Raw genomic sequence first — 11,102 nt, forward strand, 5'->3', positions numbered from 1 at the left:
ATCATCAGTGTGTTATTAAATAGATAGAATAAAGCAAGGAACTTTTAAATGTGCAGCACAATATTTGCTTGGGACTATAATACATTTATTATTATTTGTTCCACAAATTTTCAGTAAGCAACATAATAAAATGAGAAATAAAAAACAACTTCATCTGCCCTACTACACACAAACATATTGTGTAAGGATATTTAATATTTAAGGGTCATCTTAATGTGTTCAAGGCTGTGCATTGTTGAAGTCAATGACTTAATGTGTTTAAAACATTTTCACAGATGCTTTTATGCACATTTATACAGTAGACACTTTTCTGTATAAAATGACAGTCAATCATTAGTCACATAAACAGCTAATTAAGTGAGATGCTCAGGCAGCTCAGGTCATTAGGATGCTCATACAGATAATACAGATGCATTTAGATGAGAGGAATTTTCTAGTTGTTCCTCTTGGTGTGAATAAGCAGATCTCTCTGGAGGTTGACTTCAAGGTTGCTCACACTTTTACTGCCTGGAGGGTCCGTGACCAGTGTGAGTTTATTAAAGACGCCTCGACCAAAGTAATCGGCCACCACCGAGAATCCATCATTAGAGGAACGCAGCTAGAACAGAGGAGAGACGTGTTTGTGTTAGAAAAATGTGATCAAGATTTATAAAGATATTAACTTAATCTTAACTTAGTCTATAATCTATTCTTCACAATGAATGGAGCTCAACAAGGGCTGTACGTTCTAAATCTATATAAACCACATATTCTCAATCTATATAAGCAAAAAGAAAGTGCTTAATCAAGACAATAAAAACTGGCATAGACCATTAAAAGTGACTGATTCATTAAACACATTTGGACTTTATATTTTAATAATTAAAAAAAAAAAAGAAATTTTCGTCCAAAACCAGAGCAGGTTTTAATGAGGGCAGGGCAGCTATTTCACAGTTTTTGCTGAATTATTTTGGCAGAATAATGCAAGCAGATATTGGATACTACACTCATTGGCACTTTTGACACATATTTATTACTTTGGTGAGGCGTCCACCAGAGGGCACTGTCACATTTGATTCCATTGCATTTATAATCATTTGCTTACCTGATTATTAAAGTGATCATGCAGGTCTCGTTTCTGGTCTTGTGCGCGCAGCATATCCATGACTTTGCGGTTTTCCGGGGTGCAGGTGGGACACTCGGCTTCACTCTCAGCGTAACTCTCAAAGCAGTGCTGATGGAAAGAGTGTCCACACAGGAAGTGAACCGACGGCAGCTCCAAGGGACTGTTACACATGTTGCACTTGGTCTTCTGAAAGATCTTGGCACTAGTTTGAAATTAAAAAAGAGGTTTAATATCACATAATTATAATGTCAAATTGTCAATGAAATGTGGTCTTTTTAATCAAGACATTCACAGCCAGTCCTCTGTCAGTCAAAGCATAAAATCAAAAACCAAAATATATATTTTTCTCCCAGCCCTATAGGGAGTAAAAATTTTTTCCTACCTTGTTTTTAATTCTTCTATTTCTGAACGAAGGTGAGCAGTTTCTTCTCGATACTGACGGATTTTGCGTTCATCATTCTCGATCTGTTGGCTTTCCCTCTGAAGTTTGGTGATAAGGTAATCCTTAATGACCGATAGTGTGGCAGTAGAGTTATGTGCCAATGTCTGCACCACTATAAACACAGAATACATGTACATATAATTTGACAGTGTAAATGGTTCCCTGATCAGACCCCTCTTCTTTATGTTCAAATGCAGAGGGAACTTCTTTTGCCCAAGACAAATAACAGTTTGGTCCTTCGATTGTTGATTCTGCATAAATCAAATTTTTCTGTGTTATTTTTTATTTCCTTTTTACTTGTAATATGCCATCTCTGTTTTGACACAAATGGATCATTGCATTTCTCTGACTGGTTAATCCGCCTGTCAATAACTCCCATTGGAAATCAAGAAGACAGGATATGGCTCCAGACCCACACGTCCTTGTAAATGCTTGTAAAAGCGTGTGGTTTGATCTGGCCTGGCAGTGAAATGGATGTGATATTGAGTTGAAGACAACCCTCTCTCACCCAGTAATGGAGGCATCAGATTGTTCTGGTCGATGTGTTGGAGCACTTCACTGATGTAGGCCTTACAGTCTTCCTCTTTTCGAGCAAAGTATCCAAGAGCCTGCTCCCACAGACAACAGTCCTGTTCTCCATAGCGTTTACAAGCATCCACCACCTTCCCATACTCCTCGTTCTGCATGTGGTAGTGCATGATCTGCTGGTACCTTCATCCAAACACAGAGGATAAGTGCATTCATGAGTTTTAGAATAACAGTGGCAAACTTTTAATAAAATGTAACTATGTATATAACTTTTCTTGTCTCCATAAAGATGTTATTGCTTTGCTTGGATTGTCGCATAGTGTGGCATTAAAGTTATTAATTTTCCGTGTATTGGATTGCTGGTGTTTTATTGCTCAAAATATCTTATAAAATTCAGCACTATTATTGTGAGCAGGGTCGCCTATCTGCAAATCTAACTTGGCATACTGGCATTACCGACTTGTCTTCACAGAGCTAAATAAGTATAATGCCACACCGCTGGACATTTCAGGCAAAGTAATAACATTTCCATGAGATGGTTGCGGACCCTCCTCCAGAATTATAAAACTGGAAATTCTTTTTTATATCCAATTTTTCTGACATTTGAGTATCTGATAACTCCAAAACGACAATTATTAGATTTCAATATCTATTTCACCAATTCCATCTTATCAGAACATGATTATTCAAGCTTGAAATGGTCTTAATTACATTTGTTTGCTGCTTCAGACACTGCAGTGACTCAGCACAGTGTTCAACAACTGCACAATTAATAACTGTCCCATTAAAAAACAAAATATGGAATGAAAAGCTACTCACAGTTTGCCCTTTTCATAGAGATATAATACGCCTTCTTTAAAGTTGTGCATTTGACAAAGAACTAAAGCCTTATCGAATACTGTGTGATCACTTCTCAACAGTGAAAGTGCCTCCCCCTGCAGGACTTTCTTCCTCTGAAACACACATGCCAAATCAGTTTTTCACATTATTTGCATCTTAAATTTTCATGTTAGATCATATTTCTGTACCTCGGGGTCCCGTTCGTGGGCCCAGTCTTGAAGACGGAGCTCAAGTAAAGTGTCATAAACTCCTTGTGAAGATCGCGGATCCACCTCAATCATGTGCTCAAGGAAGGCTTTCAGTTCACGTGGGTTATTGGCAAAAATGGGAATGAACTCTTCAGAATTAGCCTAAAATATGTTCAAAAGATTTTGAATGAGTATTACAGGATGCATATGTTATAATGTTTTATTATTAAAATGCATATGACAGATTAGACTGCTCATTGCAACATAGTTAATATAATTATTACTCATGATTTTACTAACAATCTTGGCTATTTTTTTTTTTTTTTCAATTTTTCTTTATTTTGGTCAAATTTGATTATTTTACGTCCATATTTTACAAAAGCAGCATATATACGTAGAGGTAATTCTATAACAAGGGTCAAAAATGTTTACAATCCACTTGTTTTGTTGAATGAAGGCTTCAAACTCTCTTGCACATGAACAGTCTCTGATGTTGAATGAAATTTGACAGGACAGGAAGAGGTTTTCAGTAAATCGCTGCTACTTCCTGTGCTACTTTCTTTTCAATCTTTTTTGCCCACAAATTGCCCTTGATGTAAAACTATGATAACTATTCACCACAGGTACCATCCCACCAAACCAAGCAATAATTAGAAAAACATGAAACTTGCCATAAGTACTTTAAATAATGTAAACTAACCTTATTAACGCGACCTCTGTCCAGGCTGGCGGTGTCTACGGCGTCTCCACTGGGCTGATAGTTGGTGCATAAACCTTTCAGAAGCTGCGTGGTGCCTTCAGGGACATGGTGCATCAGGGTCTTTCCATAACGCTTCATGTTACTTTCGGCTTGGTCAAACGGCAGACGGCCAATGTAACGCAGCCCTTCTTGGTAGTTCTTAAAGAAGAAGCAGGAAAAAAATCTATAGTTTACTCCCTTTTTCATTTATATATACTTTAAAGATGCACTATGTAACCTTTCTGTTGATTGGTCAGCCACCTGCTTGTCTTGATGTTATTGTTAAGTAAGGCTGCAACTAACAATAATTTAAGTACTTGTCTAGTCATGGATTCATTTTGATGAATCACGGTCCATGATTAGTCGCCTAGTCAAACAAACATATTAAGTCTTCAAGAATTTGAGAATATTTATGTATAAAGTATTAGTGATGAAAAAATGAAATTGTTTATTATTTTTTGAGGTTTTGATCTAATGATGCAGCTGTCTTTGTTATAAAAGGTCTTTTTGTATGTTTCATAGTCTGTAAAAATTGAATTAAAAAGCCATTATTTTTTATAGCCAACTAGTCAGGATTTGTGGATTAATTGTTGCAGCCCTATTGGTTAATTTGGAATGTTCCACAGTATTGCATTAAACCTTTATTTCACCATCAAATAATCCACTCTTATACAGTGAGTAGACTTGCCTCTACAGAGATCTAAGCTGGTAGCGTGATCCATGCAGATAGAAAAGTTTAATCAAATAGTCTGGAACATTCTGGTCAAAGCAATAAGATCTCATCCAGGCAAGAAGGTGTCAAACCTCTCACCAGAAAAGTTACATAGTGTTTCTTTTAATGTGCATGTATTTGTTAATACCTTTAGGTCTTCTAGTTGGATCTTCAGATACCATTCGTGATGCTCATGTTTTTCAGCCAGAAAAACGGCGTGGCTATGGTAACTTGCTTGGCGCAGAACCTTAATGGCAATCTCCACATCAAAATGCACCTCGCTTTCACTGGTCTGTTGGGAAAATAATTATGCTTAAAAATTCTGTGATTTTTCCACTTCAATAGGTTGTGAGATTATGACGTTCTTGAATCCCTATCCATTTTTCAAAATAGTGAAAAAGTACAACAGTTGCTGTAGTAATTAAAGGGCTCATATTGTGCTATTTACTGATCTATGTTATAATGTGGTTTCCTCATCAAAAACATTCTTGGAGTTGTGTTTTGTTTCATTCACACATGTTTAAAACACAAATATTTCAAATTGATAGGTTTTCTCTCAAACAGAAAACACTCAGCTCTTCCTTATTCTTTTGTAAATTTGGGTATTTCTTTTAAAAACAGTAAAATAAGAGTTACCATACACAGGCCCCTGCTCTACTAGTACATCTGAAATTATTACATCAAATTATACAACATGTACACACCCTACACTGATGCCTGTAATCCTGAATTTACCTTGATGAACTCCTCTAGTTTGGAGCTGTCCTTGAGCTTTGTGTAACAGTTGAGCAGCAGTGTGGTGTGATCCGCATTGGCAAGAGACTGTCTGTGTAAGGCCTGTAGATACGCAGTTAAATTATGTATTCTCTGAGCATCTAGGAACTTTCTGATGACATAGGACGGCTCCAGTTTCCCAATGGTGCTATGGACATAATTAAAACAAAGGGAAGACATTGTGAAAAGTGATTAGATTACAGTTACAGATTTTACAGCATTTCTGCATTTAGTATTTTTGCACTCACCGGATATACTGCTGAATGGCTCCATCATGGTCCCCCTTCAGGTACAGGTGATCGCCGTACTGTCTAAAGATCTCTGACAAACCATCGCTGTCCAGGTGCTGGCTTTTTGCAAGGTTTATAGCCATTACAAAGAGATTTTTCTTAAATAACATCTAAAAAAGAAAACAAAAAAAAGAACATTTATAACTTATGCCAGTACACAATCAGACAAAAATACTGATAATGTTGTGAATGTTTTGGAGATGTTAAAAATTTGAGTTTCAAGTATATAGTGTCTAATAAAAAAGCAAAAAGAGCTGAACGCATTACAATTACGATTCAAAATGTATGTTTTAATGGTAGGATTCTGTTGAAAGTTCACATTTTAAACATGTCCTTGAGCATTAACATTTGAGAGAAGACTGAAATATGTACTGTTATAACTAATACAAGAATCCCACGCATGTCAGAATGTGTTTATAGAGGTCTAAACTACAGTGTTAGAAAGCTTTTTATAGAATAAGTCAGGATAATATTGTCACGAATAGCTTTCAGATCACATTACAACATTCTATAGGTCAATAATATTTAATACAGATGGGGCAGCTAAAATTAATATTGTTAAAATACAGATTTTTGTTACCATACAGTGAGTTTGTGGGTTTAGTCAATAATCAAAATGATCAGGTTCGGGATTTTAGAATTCACCTTTTGGATATTTCACGGCAAAGTGCAATGTAATCAATAGGAAAAACTGTCTCTTGCCCCTCATCTGGGAGTACGACATCATTACCACCGCGTACCACAGACAGCCATACCTCTAGTTTAGTTTGTGTGTCCTTTTCTTGAAGCACAAACATCTTCCCATCTCTTGTCAGAATATAGAAAGACCCCCACTCTGCCACTACGTCAATAACGTCGTCAAAAGAGGAGCTGTAGGCGATAAACTTGTTGTCCAGGTCATATATCGTCAAGAGCTGTTTCTCTGAAGGCGAGCTTTCTCTGCTCCCAAATCCTGACCTGCTGAATGAAAAGCATAGTTGTATTTTATTTATTATCGATAGCTTGCACCTGATGTCGTCAATATTCCCTGGGGGTTTGGTTCTAACTGTAGGCACTGCTCTGTCTGAAGCTACTCAAAATAGACTTTAATCTGAGTTTTATTTTAACACAATTTGACCAGAAAGAGTCGACTTAGTTGGAACTACAACAGGCATTTCTCAGTAGAATAAGTTATATTAAGAGGTGGGTAGTACTCAGTTGTGTTTCTTGCACCGCTCCTTCAAACGTGATTTTTATTTTTCTAATTTTTGTGTCTGTTTTTAAAAATACAAGGTTTGGGCATTATTTAAGGTTTTGTCCTTCCATTTACATTAACTTCAGTCATTTCTTGAGCCACTACTTTGTAATTCTACTTAAAGTTACTCTTATTTCAGTACAGTCTTTGGCTACTCTGCCCACCTCTGGATACAGTTACCATTTCCTCACTTGTTTGGGGACTTGGCGTCTCTGATAAGTAGAAACAAGTATCCTCTGTGCCAGTGGGCCAACAGCTTGTGTCCGTCAAAGGCAAAGCAGGGTCCTCTCTCATCAGGCTGATATAAGTACACACAGTCGTCCCCGGCAACGATGAACTGTGAATCCTGGGAGGGGTCTGCCAGAGCCGAGCAGCGAAGGCCACATCCGTGAGTGTCCAGTTCTAGTTTAGGGTATTCCTTCATAGACAATGTGTAGCACTGAAACAAAGATAAGGAGAACAGTTATGCAGCATTAATTTCGATGACCATAACTACAGATATTTTTGTGAAATAATAGTATAAATCAATAAAAAGAAATGGGTAGAGACTAGCTCAGGATCCCCAAATCAAACCATATAGCTTTATTTAGTTAAGCATGTCACTGGAAATACAGTGGTTTATCACAAGATCAAGTCAGCGTTTGGTGACGCTTATCTTATGTTTGTATCAGCTTGTGTTTGCCTAAGTCTGCGTTTTCTCTGGTCCAACCCTCTAGCTGTACTGTGTAGCTCCTCCTTAGTTAATGTGATCCTGGAGTCAAAACGAGCAAGACCGCTTTGGTAGGTACAACCCCTAAACACTATGAGAGTGCACTGATCCTCTCCAAAGAAACCAATGAAAACAACATAATACAAACTCAACATCCAAGGAACACAAGAAAAGACAGTTAAAATCAAAAATAGATTTTTTGATTGACTGAAACTATTATGGATTTAGTATGAACTAAATTATCAAAGCATCTATGTTGACTGAAACCAGACAAACTAAAAAGGCTTGTTTGACTAAAAAAACAACTATGAAAACTGATTATGTGTCTCCAGTGACTTACATAGACTTTCTCCAGGGTGACGACAAACAGGTGCGTGACTTTGGCAACCTGACGGAAGGACAGGCCTGTGACCGGACTGGGACCCTCGTGAAGGGTCAGAGTTTTACTGTGGCGGTCTCTGGTGATATCTCCTTTAGTCAAAACCACACTGCCATCTGTGAACCCTGTGGTGAAAGGAAATGTGATGTACAATAACAACCTCAAAACCTTGTAGGTTATGGATTTATAATTGAAAGGGGGAACATAAAGGGGAACCTTCTTGTATGTCTTAAATAGTATTTCTCAGAAATAATTTGCAAACTTGCATTCTCAGAATGACTGAGGTTGCCTCTACACAGATCTGACTTGGGGTAGCAGAGTTTCCTTCCTTGTGATAAATAGATTTAAAGCCACACTGTGGAACATTTTAAGTAAATCAAAAAACACAGACCCCCCCCGAACCAGGAAAGTTACATAGTGCACTTTAACCCATGTAAAGGAAGTGGCTCAGGGTCATACATGGTTTATTTAGTTAGGGTCATAATTATAAAAGTACTGTACATAAAACACAAGTATGGTTATACAAATCATAGTATTTTACCAATGGCCATGAAGTTGAGATTCTCGTGGACACTGAGACATGACACTTCTGTTGGTTTGTTTCCTGGTATTGCAGGAAAAATTCTTGTACAAAGTGGATTTCCACTGTCTCTCTTGTCCAAGTTCCAGACTTTAACCTAAAATGACAATAGTTAAGTAGATTTTGAGAGTTATCCATGAGTGTCAGGATGATGAAAAATTAGGACCGTTGCCATAGTGACAATTAAAACTAGGACTGAGCAAATGAATCAAATTAGAAGTTAGAATTTCAGTCATCTCTAATCGCCGTTAGGTCTTTTTTAATGAAGAGGTCTACAGCCAATAATTTTTCAGTAGAAGCACAGTTTGGAGCACAGTGTTGACTTTGAAAGATAATGATTGAAAGTTTGTCATGTTTATGTTCATGATGATGACAAAAACAAAAATTGAAATCACGCAATACAACGACACAAAAGTAACTAACTAACTAAAAATGAATATTCCATCTTTTAAATGGGAAGAAAGTAATATTACATATAACAGTAAGATGAGACTCATACACTGACCCATTGCTTTTAGAGATGTGTTGACTTACAAGAGGGTTTATTCCGTGCTCGTCTTGACCCACAGACACCAGGATGCTGTGCTGTTTTAGTTGGTACACGTGAGTCACCCGCAGTTTGTACGCCTGGAAAGACGTCAACTGTAGAGAGCGCGACAACAGCCAGATCATGCCATCCATATGTAAAAACCCACGGTTAAGGACCATTGTATTTAAGATATAGAAAATAGACATATGACAGCATGGTTAGTTTCTCATAGAAGTCAAACAAAGGTGGTGAATATTGCTTCTATATTTAGTATTAAATTCTAACATATAATACATATATCGTTATAATACATTTTGTTAATTCTAAAGCACAATATTAACTTTAATTGACGTTATAATAAAAGTAGGTCCACTGACTTCCTGAAATCCCTAGCCTCTATTTACTGTAAGCAAGGTATTTTAATTGATGTTTTAAATGTTGAATAATGTGTATGACATTTTTTTAACCCTACATATCTGACTCAGAGTAAGTAGATACAGAAAAGTGAGCGGAGAGGGGGTTACGTGAAAACAAACATTTTCTGAGTGTTCAAGCCTTAAATGCAGGATACTACAAGATTCAAATGCATGAATCAATCTAAATAAATAAATAAACAATGAGGGAAAACCATAAGAAGGATAAAAGCTCACTAAAGTTGATTTAGCATAATATATCTGTCTCTTTAAAGGGCTCATATTCTGCTATTTTCTGATCTAGCTTAGAATATTGTTCCCTCATCACAAACACACCGAGAATTGTGATTTGTTTCAGTTCACATATGTTTAACTCACAAACCAAAATTTAGACTGAGTTCTTCTCTCAAATATAAAGCACTCTGTTTCACCTTGAGATGTCATGCGGTAATGCAGGAAGTGCTGTATTGTTAAACTCCATACACTTTCGCTAGAATCATTTGTATAATTTCATCCCTGGATTTGCCAGTCTATGCAGAACAAAAGGTAAAAGTTTTTAAACGCCCACACAGACCTTTTATAAGCCTATATTTAGACAGCAAAAGTGAATCTAATTGAGCCTATATATAGCTTTATAATGAAGAAGGCAAACCAGATTTAGAGCTGCCAAAGATTTAACACACACAGCAGGGCCAGACCAGACATCCCTATTAACCCGGGACAGTCACAGTTTTGAGCCCTGTGCCCCCTGTCCCAGCAAATTTATACAAAACCAGTCCCAGTTTTATACAAGACATGTCCCAGTTGTCCCTATTTTTGACCAATTTCATCCCTGCCAACAGTAAAGAGGAGGATATATTGCCATTTGTTTAGCTAAAATACAAAAAACTGCTTGAAAAAGCGAAAAAAAAGCACCAACAAACGTCCCTTAGATTTTATACTGACCCAGTGTTATAGAAGAAATGTCCCATGTGTCCCCATTTTTGACCAATCTAAACCAGGTCTAAACCAGGACTACTGTAAAATAAGATTAAACCAGGGCTACATCAACTCTAAACCAGGATTAAAATAGGACTACCACAATTGTTGACTAATCTGATCCCTGCCAACAGTAAAGAAGAGCATAAATTGTAATTTGTTTTGCTAAAATACTAAAATCTCTCAGATTATGACTGACATGAGAATGCACAATGTTACTCGCACTTTTTACAATTTGTATTTCTACCAAACATCCAAATCCGGGTGTGTCCCAGTTTTCAGTTTTGAAAATCTGGTCACCCTAATACACAGTCGTTTCCAAGCTTAGACTTAGATAACAAAAGTGACTCTAACTGAGCTTTATAATCAATAAGGCAGGTTTAATACTGTCACAGAGCTAGCATAACAGCGCTAACTCTTTGACTAAAGGATATCAGCCAGAACAATATGTCCCCGGCCCGAGTCACACGCCGATATTCCAGGGGGAAGCGTGAAGTTTTTCCCATTTTCCGCAGGGTCTTTGACTGTTTCTTTATCAAAAAACACAAATTTCCTCCACTGTAAAAACGCTGCCATTTTGCTGTGCCTGTCCAGTTATTGTCATGTGACTTCATATCACGTGACTCCTGGTTGGTTGTTGCGCTCTTACACCAGCAGGGGGA

At 37.2% G+C, this 11,102-nt stretch overlaps 1 protein-coding gene across 2 annotated transcripts; it reads right to left on the reverse strand.

Annotated features, from left to right (window-relative positions):
* Positions 1-63: 63 nt before the first annotated feature.
* Positions 64-11,060, reverse strand: vps11 (VPS11 core subunit of CORVET and HOPS complexes). Of its 2 annotated transcripts, none has more exons than XM_055148785.1 (16): positions 10,871-11,060; positions 9,055-9,199; positions 8,482-8,617; positions 7,902-8,065; positions 7,044-7,291; positions 6,374-6,575; positions 5,577-5,728; positions 5,290-5,476; positions 4,703-4,846; positions 3,804-4,001; positions 3,104-3,265; positions 2,895-3,028; positions 2,056-2,258; positions 1,488-1,659; positions 1,085-1,307; positions 64-598 (listed from the first exon to the last, which is right to left on the reverse strand). In XM_055148785.1, exons 1-16 carry the CDS (start codon positions 11,014-11,016, stop codon positions 434-436), a joined length of 2,781 nt encoding a protein of 926 aa, XP_055004760.1. In that variant the 5' UTR covers positions 11,017-11,060; the 3' UTR covers positions 64-433. The 2 variants fall into 2 exon arrangements, with proteins under 2 accessions (XP_055004760.1, XP_055004759.1); XM_055148784.1 differs by having other exon boundaries at positions 6,374-6,578.
* Between the last annotated feature and the right edge of the window lie 42 nt (positions 11,061-11,102).

The sequence above is a fragment of the Boleophthalmus pectinirostris genome, unplaced genomic scaffold (genome assembly GCF_026225935.1).
Source record: "Boleophthalmus pectinirostris isolate CB_2022bp ecotype Guang Dong unplaced genomic scaffold, ASM2622593v1 HiC_scaffold_12, whole genome shotgun sequence".
NCBI lineage: Eukaryota > Metazoa > Chordata > Actinopteri > Gobiiformes > Gobiidae > Boleophthalmus > Boleophthalmus pectinirostris.